Here is a 17,394-nt window from a genome sequence, read left to right on the forward strand (position 1 = left end):
AACGCGTCGATATAAAATCACTCAGGTCAAAGAATATCGGCTTACACTTGCCTCACCGGTGTAAGCAGAGAGAGGTGAGAAGTAGCACGGGGTTTTGATATTAAAATAAAACATAATCGTGTAGCTGGCTACTATATACTAAATCAAAAGAAGAAAATCTTGAATTAAAAGGTAAACATCGGATAGGTGTGATAACATATTTAATTGACTTCAAAACTGACTTTTGAAATGAATCACCATGAAGTTGGATAATATCAGAGGTTTGCATATCATAACTCAGGTCCCCTTTGTTTGATATTCTTAAATATCAGTGTTGTAGTTTTTCCCACTCGATTTTAGCTTCATTAAATAAAACTCCTCTGGTCTTCTCTGTTGGTAGAGTCAGACAGCCATTTTGTACCTGAACTGGAGGCGCTGCAGGACACTCTCCGTGAACCTCTGCCGCCCAAGCAGTCGGTCCTGCCTCCCAAGTGGCTGATGAGTTCCACCCCTGAGCCCGGAAACGAGGGCCCGCCTCGGACGCCGTCCAGCCACCCCGCGACCCTTTACTCGTCCCCCTCCGCTGGGACTTCCAAACCCGTGCGATCCGTGTCTTCTGCGGGAACCAGCACGCATCAGCCTGCGCCCTCGGCCCTGACGCCCTCCTCTCAGGGCACCAAGCAGCCTCCTCTGCCTCCACCCAAGCCCGTAAACCGGAACAACGCAGCCATGCTGGGTAAGTGCTGCGAAGTAAGCGGATCTTAGTCACCGAAATGCACGGACTTCTTAATGAGTCCTCACTTTGCGAGCAGTTTTCTACAGGAAATGACAGCGGAGAGTTTTGGCCTTGAGAAATTCCACTCACTCACATTCAGGCATTTCACTAATGATGCTATTTGAACAGCTTGAGAAGCTTTTTTCCCCAGCTAGTTATTTATCATGCCTGGGCTCCTTCAGTGTCAACATTTTATGCATTTTACACTGTGAAGATAACAGAGGCTCCCGTGGCTGTGCTTCGGTACAGACAGTGTAGTTGTTGTTTACAGTGAGGTTTTCCTGTCATCTGGGATCTTGCTTTAATTCCCTCCAGGCAAAGACTCTCCATTATGATTCGCTCTTGTCTGAACAGCACATCTGTTGATATTGCAGTGTCTTGATAAATGAGTGTACGTCGTGTTCTTGAAGTCAGCCAAACAAGCCATCCACGTTGCTAATGAAGTGCATGGTTTGCTTTAAAGAGACACTCAGGTTCTTTATAGGCCTGTGAGACGCAACATGTCCTGCTCATCATTTGTTCCCCCTTCCAGTCAATAGGAGTCATAAATTATGCCAGTTTGTCCTACCAAAATCATCACTAACACAGTCAAGCAAATGTAATAAAACTGAAAGATAATCTGATGAAATACTAAACACATATTTCAAATGGTGATTTTATTTATTAGACAATTAAAAAACCTACATAAACCATGAGGAAAAGGTATTTTTTCCTGCTGAATTTAAAAACCAGTTGTGTCACCCCCTGGTGGCAAAAACTAACAAACAATAACTGATAGTCTTTTAAATCATTTTAGAGGTATTTTGGTCGACTCTTTTTCTGAACAATTCAGCATTATTGGAAGATTTTTGGAGCATTCATCTGAAGGTCAGGCAGCAGCGTCTTTATCTGATTTAAGCAAAGACGTTATAAAACCTTCCTTTCTTTCAGAGCTCTGCTTTGAGCTGAAGTTCACAAGCTTGTAGAAGAAATTTGTCCTTCAGGATTTTCTATTTCTATTTAACATCAATTATGTTAAGTCATAACTGCACCAAAACTGCATATTGGACTCTCTCTATATATATGATGTTATTTTTCTGAAATGCAATATTAGTTTGACACCTTCCACTTTAGCCTTATCAGTCAACAAAATATCGTTCTAAAACTCTCGGGAATCATCAAGATATTTGGGGTTGTTGTTGTCAACCATGAGATAGACTGTTTGTTTTAATCAAAGTTGGGGGTTTTATGCCCTGAGCCCCTCCACGGTTACCATTTTTGCCCAGTTTTTTTCTTACTGTCGCCTCGTGAACCCTGACCTTATCTGAGCCCGAGGCCTGCAGAGCTTTAGATGTTGTTTTGTTTTCTTTTTCACCTCCTGTGTGAGTTTTTTGAGGTGAACTTGGAGTAATTTAGAAAAACTTACACGATCATCACTGGTCCATGTTTTCTCCATTAGTGGATAATGTCTTTCAGTAGATTGTAACTGTACTTGTAACCCCAAAAAAGCAGGTTTTGAAAAATATTGTAATTTAGAAACTGGTTTTTGTTTTTGCATTATATATGCCTAATATACCTTTTTTCAGATTATCTGAAATGTCGACATGTGATTAGAAAAGCACAAAAAAAATGAAGGGAGGCTAATCATTTTTTTGCCTTTGTGATTTTTAGAAGTTAAAACTAAAGCAAAGCAACCTACAGTTTGGCTGCACGTTTAATTAACGACCTTTACGGATTCCCATCTGATGTGCGTCACAGCACTACAACTCCCTAACGAAGCGCTTCGACAGCTCCGCCACGCAGCTTCATTTATGTAACAAACACTTCGCTGAAAGGCCTCCGTCTCCTCCCTACTAGTATCCGCCCTGCAGGGGGGAGAAAATGCTCAGCTTCCCCTCTACTGGTCCTGCTGGAAGCGAGAGTGTGACTACGATGTCTACCTGTCTCTGCCCGTCTACCTGTGCCGGCGGGCCGGAGGCCTGCGCTCAGGTAAAGAGGAGACGCTTCTGTCACCAGGACGCCGCCAGTCCAGAGTCTTCCTTCCTCATCGTGTCACGTCCCCCTCTTTGCTGCCAACATGTTTTCTTTTTTCTGCTGCTCTGCCTTTTAACCCCTCGATTGCCATTGAATTCCTTTCTTTGGATGCACTAAATAAGAGTCGCATGCTTACGATAAGCCGATACTGAGCCCTGCTTTGTGTTTAAATGAGGAAGCTTCTGTGTGAGTGCGGTTGACCTGTTTTTAGAGGCTATACGTGTGAATGAGGACGAGCCTTCAGCAGGTTTCAGCTGTTGGCTGCACTGCATCAAATGTTTTTTTTGGGGGGGTTTTTTTGCATAATATAATATCATGTGTTATAACCCAGCCGTGTTACGCACAGAGGAAATGGGAAAAAAAAAAGATTATGGAGGGATGGGAATGTAGAGTGGAGACAGTGGTGTGGGCTTCAGGTAGAGGAGGAGATGTTTTCCACTACAGCACAGTCAGCTGCATGTTGTGACTCTGCCTCCTCTGTTCTTTCACTTTGCCTCCATAGAGCAGCTATGCTTTCCCAGCTGTTCTGAAGAGTTTGCAGAGCTATAACAGTGCCACGCAAAGTCTCTTTTTTTTTTTTTTTACATTTTGTAACATTAAAACCACAAAATTCAATGCGTTTTAGAGAGATTTTATGTGGCAGACACACAAAACAACTGACAGTTGAGATGTGGAAGTAAAAGAATAGCTGGTTTTCAGTTATTATCACTTTTTTTTTTTTTTTTTTTTTTACAAATAAGCATCAGATAGGTGTGGCCTTTGTACACATGTTCTCTTAAGTAACTCCTCTAAATAAAGCAGCCTTTAAAATCTCCTAATGAGTAAATTGAGTCGTTTTGGGTTGGATTTAATCCCAAAGTCCAGCCTTTCTGTACCGGCGTCATACAGACTGAGAAACACAGCAGGACAGATCAGAGAAAAAACTGTGGAGAAGTTAAAATAGGGTTAGTTTACAAAAAAATATATATATATATTTATATATATATATATATCCAAGGCTTTGAAAATCTTGAGGTTTCAAAAATGTAAAAGTGCAAAACCTACCAAAGAAAATAGCCTTCAAACTAAACTGAGCAGCACTCCACATGGACCTGAACACGCAGTTGCCAGGATGACATGATGGTGGTGTTGGCTGCATCACGCTGTGTGGCTGCACACCGAAACTGCTTAGACCTGATTCGAAGACGGATGGAGCCAAACAAAAGAAATCCTGGTCTGTAAGAGGCAGCAAAAGACTTCAAACTGAGGTTTAGATCAAACCGCATTCATGTTAGAATGATCCAGATTTCAAAAACCACGTGGCATTTTCTTCCACTTCACAATTTTATGCGACTTTAAGTTGGTCTGTCACATAAAATGGAAAGAAAACATTCAAGTTTGTGGCTGCGGTGTGACAAAATGTGAAGAACTTCAAGGACTATACATACTTTTGCAAGGCACTGTAGCAGCCACATAGCTGTGCATGCAAACAGCTGAAGCTTTGTGTTTAAGAGCCTCTTGTGCACAGTATGAGGCAAATTATATGAGCATTGATGGATTGTTTAGGGTCTGGCTGCGAAGAGCATGTATGCATCTCGTTTGTCTCTCTGACCTGGGGCACATGCTGCACTCTGCTCTGCCCAGGCAGCGTGTGTATCTCTGGCACACACTGCATATGTGCTCTGATGCTCAGTCACACATGTAATAAAAGTGCTTGTTCGTGCGCATTTAATGACTGCATATGTGTGACTGACGTTTGTGCACACATGTCACGGGGCAAACTGCACTGAGAAAGAACAACTTGCTAGCAGCTCGCCATTATGCATATTCCCCAGCAGTCTCTCTATGTTTGAAACAACTCGATTAGGCATTTCGTTTTTTCTTTTTTTTTTTTGTCACTTGCAGGAGACTTCAGTCAAGCCACGGGGGGTGCGAGTCTTCATCCGGCTAAGCCCTCCCCTCCAATGCCTCCCAAGAGGACAACCCCGGTCACTAAGCGCAACACGGATGACCCCACTCCGAGTCATCCCGTCATTCCGTCCCCGCACTCTGTGGAGGACCACGGCATCCTCCCCGTGGGCTTCCAGCTGCCCCCTCTGCCTCCTTCCCCACCCCTGCCGACCCACATACCGCCCTCTCCGCCCCGCCAGCACATGCACACCCACCACCTCCACCATCAGCACTCCTACCCGCACCCTCTACCCCAGCCCATACCGATGCTGTTCGACCCACCGAGCCCAACCGTGGAGTCGCCCCAGCGCCCCGCCCCCGTCCCGCTGCACATCATGATCCAGCGAGCGCTGTCAAGTCCTGGCCCGGCACAGCCTCATCCGGACGGGGCGCAGCGGGCACACGCGCTGCTTTTCGAAACCCCTCCGGAGTATCAAGTGGATCGCGGCCGACCTCTCCCCGTCAGCATTCAGCCTCTAAAGCTGTGAGTTTTTCCAGCACTTTACTTGACATGTCCTCGTGTCTGGTGTTACGCTGGAGCTGCACAGTTCAGCAGTTTGCAATGTTCGAAATATTAAAATTGAAACAGATTGTTTGGATGCAGAATCTGGTATGTTGTTTAGCAGCAGCAGCAATTAGTAAACATCTGGTGGGACTACTAGTCTGCTGAACTCATCATACTAACTACTTCTAAGAGCAGCTAACAGCAAAATGAGAAACATTGTTGTGACGTCCTGCTGAAGGCAAAGTGTCAGAAAGAGTAGGAGCTTCTTAAAGAGACAGGCACAATTTCATTCCGTCAACTTACAAAGTAAAAAGTCTTCTAAGTCATGTTTGATATATTGAGCACTTTCGAAACAACTGAAGCTAACAGTTTCTTGATTGTACTAGAAAATGGCACTTTATGCTTGGATAAACCACAATACCTCCCCTTTAAGAACTGTAAAATAGCCTTTAGCAGTGACAGTAGGCTGGAAAACAGATGCTAACCCCGTCGTCGGTAGGCGCTAATGGTTAGCCAGCTGCAGTATCTATTTGTATCTTGTCTGTCAGGATGTTGATGTTCCTTTTGGATAACAAAAATGCTGTCATATAAATTATTTAAGTGTTTAGTGTTTCTTTAATCTTTATTTATGAATGTTGCTAACCTGACCATCAGTCTTTATTAGTCAACTCCACCGATAACAACAAACTACTTTCTCTCTTACCTCAAAATAAGTTTCACAGACTTATGCCTTCATATTTTACACAGACTAAAGAGCGTGTCACAGTTCAGACAAATATTTAAAATCATGAGATTTGTTTCTCTGCTCATGACACAACTAGAGTTGCACTGATCAAAATTTTGTCGTAGAAAAGTTATTAGCTTAATAAAGACAAGTTCAACATTCGTGTAATTATCCACTCTGAAATGTTTCCTTCCTGTCAGATCTGAAGATGACTACTCGGAGGAAGAAGAGGAAGAAGATGATGAGGAAGAGGAGGAGTACGACGGTGAAATCCCCCAGCCGGAGCTGGAGCCACGGAGTCGCCGCTGCCTGGTCGGGGATGCTGGTGTTTGTGGCCTTCCTGGGGAAAACAGCAGTGAGGAGGAGGAAGACGAGGAAGAGGACGAGCGAGGACAGCATGACAGGGAGGACAGCGATTCAGATGATCAGGATGCCCATAAAGAGGAAGACTCTGACGAAGAGGACGAGCCCCCACTCAGTAAGCTCGGTCTCTATCGATAGAGAAATAATTTAAGTGATTATTTTACAAAGTTCGAACTCCGTCTGTTTTGTTTTTTTTTGCTACGTTAAGCGATGCAGTAGTCTGGTACTCCATCACAGTCGCTGCCTTTCTCTCTTCTTCTCCATTTCTGTCGTGCAGGTGCCCTGGCCAGCAGGGTCAAGAGGAAGGACACTCTGGCTCTGAAGCTGAGCAGCCGTCCCTGCGCCCCGGACAGGGACAGGTTCACACAGGAGAGAAGCAGCAGAGAGGACCAGCCTCCGGGTCAGACGGGCCTGACCTGGCAGAGCAGGGAGCAGTGGGAGGCCATTCGTACACAGATTGGCACCGCACTCACACGGTAAATTCACTGTCATCGTTTTTTGTTGTTTGGTTTTTCTTGTGTGTGTGTGTGTGTCAAATCTGATTTTCTAAAAAAAGAAAATTAAGAAAAAGATACAAAAATAGATTCTTAGATCATTGTCCTAATTATTTCCTGACTGAAAAGTGGATAAAACACTGTGAAAATACTGATTTCTTTTTTTGTTTTGTTTTTGTATTCAGGCGGCTCAGCCAGAGACCGACTGCTGAGGAGCTTGAGCAAAGGAACATCCTTCAGCGTCAGTATTAACTATCGCTCCCTTTCACTTTAAATTAGCAACAATTTTACTGTCTAATATTTACTCATCTCTCAGTGCTGTGAGGGTTTTACCTCTGAATTATTTGTTTCAGTGAAGCCAAATTGTACCGCATGTTCCGGCGTGTTCAACAAAGCTGTCTCCTGTATAGATTTTTGCTTTCAAAAGGTTTCTCAATTCAGTTGAGAGATCTAATTTTGGAAACTTCTTTCTTCTCTGCCTTTCCTGCACATCAAACAAAGCTTTCACATCCAAGTCTAAAATAAGCTCTGTCCCTATTTATTTATTTATTTATTTATTCTTTTTTAGCCAAAAATCAAGCTGATAGGCAAGCGGAGGTCAGGGAGATCAAACGGCGTCTGACCAGAAAGGTGAACAAGGACGTCAACAACAAACACACAGGTGTCATATTTTGCTTTTGATGGATGTGAAGCAGTAACAAAAATCATCCTTCTGTCGCAGCTGAGTCAAAGACCCACAGTCGCAGAGCTGCAGGCGAGAAAGATCCTGCGTTTCCACGAGTATGTGGAAGTCACAGAGGCCCAGGACTACGACCGGAGGGCGGACAAGCCATGGACCAAGCTGACCCCTGCAGACAAGGTATTGCTTATTGTGAAGCTAAAACAGAGATTACTTTGTGTGAGAAATGCACCTAATTGGTCATGTTCATGAAACTGAGACATTCAATATTTTTCTTCTAAAGTTCACTGTTTTAACATTCCCTGTTGGTTTTTGTAGGCCGCCATCCGGAAGGAGCTCAACGACTATAAAAGCACTGAAATGGAAGTTCATGAAGAGAGTAGAATTTACACAAGGTACAATTATGTGTTAAACATTAACTTTATAACACTCAGTAAATCTGAATACCATAGGAAATACGATTGATTGCATAGAGTGATGCACAATTATGCTACCGCCAGGTTTCTGGTGTCTCCAGAGTTTTTTATGCACTATGTATATCACCATATATGACTAAAAGGTTCAATTTGATCTTATTTGACCTTCTTTAACATATTGCTATTTCCTCTACATTGCGTCTGCAAACTGGACTTTCTTTCAACAGTTACTTTTCTCTCACCTTTCCCCCATGAAAACCAGACTACCTAGAAGTTTGTGGTTAATGTGACAAAAGAGTAAAGTTTAAGAGGTGTTAATACTTAGTGATTATTTAGACCTATTAATAAAATCATGCTAATTTACTTATCAAGCAATATGCACCATCAGTAAAAATATACATCAGGGTGATGAATTTATTTAAACTGGATCTCTGTTTTGTGTAGGTTTCATCGGCCTTAGCGTCCACGCTCTCGGATAGTGAAGCACTTAGGATTTCTGTGAACAGAGGCGGCTCCGTGCGCAGATTGCCCCTTTTCTTCCCCCCCACCATATCCAGACTTTGCTGTACTGTGTAATCAGGGAAGAGCCTGGAAGTGACTCACAACAAGAATGCCCGCCGCTTGCCTTCCATCACCCTCTCACCACATCGCTTTCTGCCTGACCCGAGACGGTGGCAGGCGAGGTCCAGATGCAGTATTTCTCCTAGAGGACGTGGGGTTGCGGGGAGTGTGAGAGGCCCAACGTGCCAACGAGGGAGTGAGGCGGCAGAGGAGATACGACCACGGCGCTTACTCTCACTCTGCTGCTGCTCCGTGCGGCGCCCTTCAGAGACTTGGATCTAGTTAAAACCTTTAACGCGGCCTCATTCTGTGTTGCCTTTTTTCTTCTCTTTGTTGTATATGGAAACACTAACTCATCTTGTTAATGTAATGGCATACAATAAAAACAGTAATAATGATGAGGACCTTATCATACTTCACACAGTAATAATAGATAACAGAGACTGAAGCACCAGAATGTGAAAATTTGGAAGTTTTCCGCTTTAGGACTTGGCATCTCTGGGATTTTGTGTTTTCTATTAGTTATGTACAGACTGCTGTTGTTATATCTTAGAATGCAACTGGGGAAAGATGTTATGATAAAATACTCTGTAATGCACAAGACATTTTATTTTGTAATTGTAATCATATGAGTAGTGAGAGCTTATATTTGAGCTGGGTTTTTTTATTATTATTATTATTATTTGGCTTTGCCTGTATTTGTGGTTGTGATGTAAGGTGGCCAATTTAGCGTCAATCTAGCTGCAGGAAAAAAAAAAAGTGCAGGTCAGGGAGGCCATCTACGTTTTCATGCGTGCCAACATAAGCAATGCCTGAAGGACTAAAAGAAACTGATTTTTGCAATCCTCTGCATGAGCCAACCGGACGTCCAGTGCCATTGGATCTGGACGACCTCTCTTCATTTCTACTTTTTTTATGAGTTTTTGTACTTCCCTTTAACGATTGAGCAAGCAATGCATTCTGTAGCCGTTTTAAATAAGGTCATTCTCATAGTGTCTGTAATAAGAGCTTAAATATGAGTTGCTGTGAGCGTAGATCAGGGATTTATACAACAACAACAAAAAAGTCCGAAAATGAATAACCGGTCAACAGGGAGTCAATTTTGGTTGGAGAATTTTGAAGCTGCAGGTGCGTTTTAATGTACTTTTGTCTGGCCAGTAGCTTACAGGGTTCTCTATGCTGTGTATAGGTTCATATAGGTTTAACTGATGCTTCTGTATATCTTGTCTTCCTTTTATTTGGAAATAAATTTTAAATATAAAGGTATTATAGGTTGATATTTTTTTAAGTACAAAACATTAGTTTGTGGTTAAATGCTACAAGAATGGGAACATGAAACGCCTTTCTTTTCCTGTCAAAAAAAACAACAATAATGATAAGATCAGTTTTAATTGGATGTTGAATGATAGGAGCCGATGAGTTTTCTTTTTAACTGTAAATAGTCACATCTGGATCTGAATAAATAATGCTATTCTTCTCTGAACCTCATCTGAAGTGAACCTGTGCCTGACTCTTTTTTCCCCCTACTTTTTCTGACGGTCTAACGGCGCCCCCTGCAGTCGAGGGGTTCTGTAAGGATGTGCAAAAAGCCTTAAAAGAAAGTGATATTTTATTACATATAAACCCACTTATGTCATCTCAAATGTCAACACATTTATTTAGGGGTGGAAATATCACATTACTAAATAATTGCCTACTGTCACCTTTGTGTTGCTCCACACCCTCTTAGAGTTTTTGTCACTAAAAAGTTCAATCGTAGGCTCATCTGAAAGAAATAACAAATCTAAATTCAGATTGTTTGCAGGATTTATGTCTACCATTAAATAAATTCCCTTCCATTAACAGCTGATTGTCATTCAATATGCTGCTGAAGTGGCAAAATAAGTTTTTTTACACATCTTTGCTATTCTATTGTATACAGTGAGGTTGGCATTGTATTTTAATGGGTTGTTATTTTGTTTATTTTAAAAGAAAATTGAGAAAAGATTACAGATTAAGTTTGAATCATTTTAAGGTTATGGATGGATCAATTTAAAGCTCTGGAAAGTTTGTTATAATTAGTAATCTTAATATTATTTAAATCTGACTTCAACTAGCATGTTGCCCAGAGTAGACAAAGCAACATTCAACCTTTTATTTACTAATTTAATCATCTCTGTCAAATTGTTTCTGAGTAGTAGGGCACATTTCATTTTCATGCTCACTGCTTATCTGAAGAGCAAAGAGAAATAGTATTATTCCTATTTTTCCTTTCTTTTTTTTCTTTTTCTTTTTTTTTTTTTTACATTGGACTGGGTTAGTTTGCATAGTTCCCCCCATCTTATATCTTCTACTCAAAACTGCTTTTTGTATTTACGGTCCTTGCTGCTGCTGTTACATCTGCCCACTGTGGGACAGTAAATGATATTCTATTAAGTATTTGTATGATGTTATAATTAGTTTGAACATCTGAAATATTTAATTGTAGGTAGCCCGTTTTAGAAGAAAAAAAAAATCTTGGCTACAACTTAATAACTTGTGACCACTATTTGTTTAATTCGTGGGCACGACTCACTATCTAGAGATGTTAAGTCGTGTCTACGAATTAAACACGTCGTTCCCAAGACTTATTTTTCTTTCTTCCATGTCACCACACGGGTTCTGTATAATTGTGGGGGGGAAAATTAAATAAAAAATTGAAATAGACAAGTAGCGCTTTCACATCACTGTGACTACTTGCGTATGAAAGTGGCTACTCGGTATTTGTTCGGCAAGTTCATTTCGTCACTGTCTCTTTAAGAAAACGTGCTCTCTCAAGGTTCCAAAGAACGTGACGTCTTACGTACATCTCGCGTGTGGAAACCGGGAACAGGCTGTGAACGTTCACCTCTGCCCAAAGTACAAACTGTTGCAAGTTTTAAGGTTAGTAAAATATTTACCCAATACTTGTGATGATATAGCTAACAACAGAGAAAATAAATCCATCGTTACTAATGTGCGCGCTTGTAAGTTACCATAGTTTGTAACCGCTGTTCATTCATTACCAAGTGTGACGCTAACGGTTAGCTAGCTTGCGTTGGCTTCTGAATACTCAACCCAGCTTTATATTATTTTTTAAGCGAATGTCTCACTTTTATATAGAACCATTAACGACTGCTTTATTTGTTACTTTAACAGGTGGAATCTCTATATACACATCGTATATATTTATTGTTATGAGATACATTCATGTAAAGCTAACTGTAGCACACATGTGGAAAGTGTTAGGTCACGCAACTGAATTTAAACTGTCCGGGTTTGCTAAATGGCAACATAGACTGGCAAGTCGTCGTGTACACATGTCATTTTGTGTGGGTGTAATGAAGCCCAGGAGAGAGTTGCACTACAGTGGTTCGCTAGGCATGCTCACGTTGAATGTTGCTTTTCGTCTGGTAGCAGAGGTGGAGAAAGTACAGCTGTTTGCAGTGTAAAACGATCCCCTCACAGCTGCTAAACCCCATCAGCCACCGGTCAATGAAATAAAGACTGCTTGTGCTGTTGTCAGTCAGCAGGTCATGTCTTGCCACACTTCTCATTAAGTCATAAACTTTTTAGCATTATAGGTGATTAAAGGCATTATACTGCCTTTAATCACCTACCACACTTCTGTCTCACGCAACCTTGCTTTTGAGACTTTTCTTTTTTTATTAAACGAATGATTTTGTCTGAAACTAAAATGAAAATCCTGTCTACACTGTACCACTGTTTTCTGTAGCGTGAATGCATTGCTGCCATGCCTGCCAAAAAGACAACCAACAAGAGGAAGACTGCAGCCAGCGGTGAAGATGTGGAACAGGCCAAGAAAATAAAAGGTAAACCATAAACTTCAGAACTATGCTGGTTTCCTGTGACTTCTTAGAAAAGCTGGGAAATTACCGCAAAACTACATTCAAACACGCGTTGTATTCTATATTTCCCGCTACATCGTTAAGGATTATAATGTACGAAATGTCACGAGGCTACCAAGGTTGAAACTAGGTGCTTCAAACACTGTTTTTATATATTATCATATGCTGGACTGGACTCCCTGACACAACCTGTCACTGTAAATTTTCTGGGTCAAAAGTGTTTGTTTTTTTAGTTATTTATTTATTTATTCATTTTTCATTACTTCAAGAAAATCATTCTTTTCAACCACACAAAATATATTTTCTTTTGTTACTTTGCAGACTTTTATTTGTTCGAGTTATTTGAAGAACATTTTAAAATGTGTACTACTACCAACAACTGGGTGTTAATCATTACATTTACTTTAGTTTTCTTTCTCTTAAGCAGCATCTTCTAGCAAAGCTGTCTAGTATCTTGTGATGTCTGAGTCCATTTTCTATAAGTAAATTAATAATGATTTAGAATTCAATTCATGTTTTTGTACGTGTGTGTGTGTGTGTGTGTGCGCGCTAGTTGTGGTTTCACACAGGAGTCATTGCAAAGAGGTGGGCCAGGTTCTGGTTTTGGGCCAAGGTGATGTTGGACAGCTGGGCTTAGGTGAGAACGTCACTGAGAGGAGGAAGCCAGCCCTGCTGTCTCTACCAGAGAAGATGGTGCAGGTGGTGGCCGGAGGCATGCACACAGTGTGTCTGAGTGAAACTGGTCATGTGAGTCAACGTTTGTCTGTTTCTGTCTGTAAAAGGAGGAATTAAAAAGTCCAAATTTCTCAAGTGATGTTTTTTTTTTGGGGGTGGCGGGGGTCTGTTTTTAGGTCTACACATTTGGCTGTAACGATGAGGGAGCTCTGGGTCGGGACACGTCAGAAGAAGGGTCCGAGGCGGTTCCTGGGAAGGTAACGCTGAATGAGAAGGTGGTCCAGGTGTCTGCAGGGGACAGCCACACTGCTGCGCTCACAGAGGATGGATCGGTGTACATCTGCGGCTCATTCAGGGTTAATCTTTTTATGTTTTTTCTACTTGGATCAACTTCTAATATGTTTGGAAATCTTTGTGTGTTGCAAATTTTCTCCTTGTATGATGTCACAAGTCAAGATATATCACAGTGGAAAAGAAAACATGATTTGTGTGATAGTCAGCAGCATTAGATAAAAACAATGGGAGTTTTCAGTTTCTGCTTGTTTGATCTTTTTGAAAATGTGATAAAGAAAAAGGTGCTTGATAATTGTGGATCATTTGATTATTGGTAATCAATGCATAGCTTAAAAAATCTTAATCAGCTTACTTGTTTATATCTGACATAAATTATTTTAGGAAGTATCTCTGTCTTGCTGAATTTTGTTATATTTTAACGTCAACATTTTTTGAACCTGTGCTCTAGCCTTTAATTTTTTCGTCCGCTCTCGTTTGTAGCCCATCTTTTAGGTTGTATGTTTTGCTTCCACTCCTCTACTTTCCCTCCTGTTATGGTTTTTGAAAAGTGTCTAACTTGTGTGTGTTTGATCCATTTTTTTTTTCAGGACAACAATGGTGTTATTGGTCTTCTGGAGCCCATGAAAACATGTCCAGTTCCTGTGAAAATTCCCCTCACAGAACCTGTTGTGAAAATTGCCTCAGGTATGAAATACTTTGCTTCGTTGTCAAGTTGTTTCACGCTTTCTCTGTGTGAGCCAGCATATTTTTGTTTTTGTTTTTTTAATCAGCTGTGTGTGTGTGTGTGTGCATTAATAGGTAACGATCATATAGTGTTGCTGACGCTGGATGGAAACCTTTTCACGTCGGGCTCAGCGGAGCAGGGCCAGCTGGGGCGAGTACCAGAACATTTTTCAAACAGAGGAGGCAGGAAAGGGCTTGGTGGGTAACTTCATGTCCTCCACTTGTCAAAAAAAATTATCAAGGGAAGAATGTTGGTATATCTTTCATATGTTTTTTGTGAACTGTGTCTCGGCCTTTTAGGACGACTGCTGATCCCGCAGATGGTGAAACTTAATAGGAAAGTTCGCTTCACGGATGCCTTCTGCGGCGCGTATTTTACCTTTGCTGTTTCTAAAGAAGGATACGTTTATGGATTTGGTCTCTCAAACTACCATCAGCTGGGTAAGAGCGGCTGTTGGCTCGATATTTGGAGAGATTATCAACCTGTTAACGTTGGCCTCATTTCTTTCCATTCATCTGTCTGCATCGCTTTGTTGAATTAATTCACTTTGGCAGTAAAAGGTGTCGGTGCATGTCTCCATAATAAATGCGTATGTTTTTCTACACGATCTTGTCCAGGCACTCAAAACACCTCGATGTGTTTTGCCCCAGTCAAACTAACGTGCTTCAGGAACTCCACCACTGCCTGGGTGGATTTCTCTGGAGGACAACATCACACTCTCTGCCTCGACGCTGAAGGTTAGCAGACCACACATGACTGCCTATGAATACTATTAATATGTAGAGACAATATTAATGTTAAATAAAATAGAAACGGGAGGCAAACCAGATCTTTTTTGCCATTTGTGCTTTAAGGGCAGGTTTATAGTCTGGGCAGAGCCGAGTACGGCCGCCTCGGTCTTGGTGAAGGAGCTGAAGAGAGGAGTGAGCCGACTCCTGTGGCGGGGATAGAGCCGGCGAAAGGAGTGTCATGTGGAGCTTCTGTCAGCTACGCAGTTACCAGAGAAGGTGAGAAACGAACTGGATTTGGACTCTGAGTTTCACATGAGTTTTTAGTTTAAAGTTCCCTGAATCAAATCTATCTTAACAAATACAGCTTCAGGTTTTTCCTTGATATCCGATCGAATAAGAACAAAGATTGGCTGCAGCAGAAAGAGGTTCAGCGTGTGTCCTTGATTGAAGAAACTGTTTAGGATCCAAGAAAATGAAAGCAAAATAAATAAGATTGTCTTTGTTGGGATTTTTAAAATTAGCTCAAGACCTGTAAAGAACCAGACACAAGACCAATGAGGTAGAGATCCACAACCTCTAACCCACTCAGGATCAAAGATTGGTGAGCTCTGCTCAACTCTGGGAATTGGCTCTTATGATGATGACCTTCTTCAGTGGAACAATGCTGAGATAACAGAACAGATGGACCCCTTGAGTGGGAAATTACAGTATAGATAAAGAACCTTAAGAATAACTGGTCAGAGCCAGTTGGGTAACTGAACACATTTAGATAAAACACTGAAATAAAATGATAAAACAATGATTAGTTTTACCCAACAATCTTAATCAATTCACAACTATAATCTGATTTTTACTCACTAAATTTAATTTAAATATGTACACAGAGTGTACACATATTTACATTCCGAAAATAGTCACTTTTCGGTTTCGATCCATTTAAAAGGACATTTCAGCATTTCTGGTCACCAGCTGTCGTAGCCATTCTAAATAGTGATAGGTAAACATGGACATACAGTTTAATTATGTCATTTTGTTGTATTTATTACAAAAACAAAACTGGCAAGTAAAAGTATTTTTTTTTAAATCACTCAGACAATTTGCAGCCTTCACAGAAGCAACTCTTCCAGGTTTACCAGCTTCCACTGAGTTGCTGTCAGACTTTGAAAACAAAACTTCACAGATTGTTTGTTGCTATGACTCAAGTCATAAACAGCTGCACTGTGTTTGTGCTTAATGTCTCTTACCTTGATATTTCTTTGTGTTTGTGAGCTTTACTTTTGTGTTTAATCTGTCATTTTGTTCTGCTTTAGTCCTTGACGCTGCGTTAAATGATTGTAGAATGAGTTCGGAATTTTTTTAAAAGTTACTAAAGCGTCTCTGTGGGAGTCATTTTCTAGGTTGTTCAACTTTCTTTGTTTTAAAAAACCAGTAGATCCCCTGCAATGCCGCTTTGAGAGACGGTAGAGAGAGAGTGAAACAAAATCAATGTTTTGCTGAAGTTACGAATTGCAAAATCATCTAACATATAAATGTAATGACCTAAATGGCCAAAATTACCTTGTTTAACACTTAAATTTGGGTCAAATGCCGTTTTGTTGCACTTTTAAAAATTAATGAGCAGATTTTATTATTCTGTGCTTGACTACAAGTTCAAATTTTCTAGTTGAGTTCTCACTGCTGGTTTTGTTCTCCCCCCTCCAACACACACACACTCTCTCTTTAGGATCTGTGTATGCCTGGGGCATGGGAACCAACCTGCAGCTCGGCACAGGAGAGGAGGAAGACGAGTGGAGCCCGGTGAAGATGATGGGAAAGCAGCTGGAGAATCGTGAAGTTCTCCAGGCCTCCAGTGGAGGGCAGCACACGGCCCTCCTGGTTAAAGATAAACAGGAGAGCTGATGTGCCTCTGACACCGTGATGGGGATAGTTTTGGTAATTATTGCTGGGGGGGTCGGAGGGGGTCACGTTCAGGATGCTCAGATTGAATATTGAGAGTTTTTTCGACTGTCGGTGCTGAGGGAGAGCGACGTCCAGTATGCAGAGGAGGTGAGGCCTGACCTTTTAGCAGAACTGCTTTGTTCTTAATGTGGGTGAAATGTTCATAAGACTTACATGGTAGATCATGTAAAATGAGAGACTATTTTTTTAAATGGTTTTTTTGTTGTTGTTCCTTTTTAATTTTTCATTTAGTCATTCTGTATGAGTGAAAGTATTTAGTGCATTGATGAAAGCAACTGTTCGAGGAGGAAGTGAGAAGCTATTTGACGTTTCTAAAGGCTAGTCTTTTAAAGTATTTTCTTTAAGCAATAATCCGGTTTAGACGGGACATTCATATTCTACGTGTTCAAGATGTGTATCTACTGTTCGTTTTATTCAGTGCACACAAACACACACGATTGTTGTGACTGTTTGAAAATGTAATAACATTCTGGGTCCTGCAAAAAATAAAGGTGATTATTTTTTAAGATCTGTTTTTGATTTGCAGCAAGTAATTTTTCCATTAAGCCAGTCTGTAAATTACACATACCAGTACTTCATGTTTTAAAGTTGTGGCTTCAGGTTTTAGGAATTTAAAAAATCGCTTTTAGCCTTGAAGAGATTTTTTTTTTTTTTTATGTTGAAAGCAAATTAACAAAATTCCACTTTAAATAGAAAGCGGAGCTCCT

General features: G+C 41.0%; 2 protein-coding genes across 5 annotated transcripts in view; both read left to right on the forward strand.

Annotated features, from left to right (window-relative positions):
- The window catches only part of phactr4b (phosphatase and actin regulator 4b), a 44,012-nt gene extending 34,086 nt beyond the window's left edge, over positions 1-9,926 (forward strand). For all 4 annotated transcript variants that reach the window (XM_014990721.2, XM_014990722.2, XM_014990727.2 and 1 more), the window contains 10 exons: positions 380-715; positions 2,591-2,722; positions 4,652-5,180; positions 6,126-6,403; positions 6,566-6,764; positions 6,968-7,023; positions 7,351-7,412; positions 7,504-7,641; positions 7,780-7,856; positions 8,322-9,926. In XM_014990721.2, coding sequence (XP_014846207.1) covers positions 380-715; positions 2,591-2,722; positions 4,652-5,180; positions 6,126-6,403; positions 6,566-6,764; positions 6,968-7,023; positions 7,351-7,412; positions 7,504-7,641; positions 7,780-7,856; positions 8,322-8,337 — 1,823 coding nt within the window. In that variant the 3' untranslated portion in view covers positions 8,338-9,926. The remainder of the gene's footprint in view (positions 1-379; positions 716-2,590; positions 2,723-4,651; positions 5,181-6,125; positions 6,404-6,565; positions 6,765-6,967; positions 7,024-7,350; positions 7,413-7,503; positions 7,642-7,779; positions 7,857-8,321) is intronic.
- A 1,304-nt stretch (positions 9,927-11,230) lies between these two features.
- rcc1 (regulator of chromosome condensation 1) lies at positions 11,231-17,193 on the forward strand. The gene is made up of 10 exons (XM_014990729.2): positions 11,231-11,339; positions 12,172-12,268; positions 12,858-13,051; positions 13,156-13,335; positions 13,861-13,957; positions 14,072-14,194; positions 14,297-14,437; positions 14,615-14,734; positions 14,852-15,004; positions 16,452-17,193. The coding sequence occupies exons 2-10, from the start codon at positions 12,190-12,192 to the stop codon at positions 16,625-16,627; spliced, it is 1,263 nt and encodes a 420-aa protein (XP_014846215.2). The 5' UTR covers positions 11,231-11,339; positions 12,172-12,189; the 3' UTR covers positions 16,628-17,193.
- The last annotated feature ends 201 nt before the right edge of the window (positions 17,194-17,394 follow it).

This window comes from Poecilia mexicana, unplaced genomic scaffold (genome assembly GCF_051168715.1).
Source record: "Poecilia mexicana isolate PSO_F unplaced genomic scaffold, ASM5116871v1 scaffold_16, whole genome shotgun sequence".
NCBI lineage: Eukaryota > Metazoa > Chordata > Actinopteri > Cyprinodontiformes > Poeciliidae > Poecilia > Poecilia mexicana.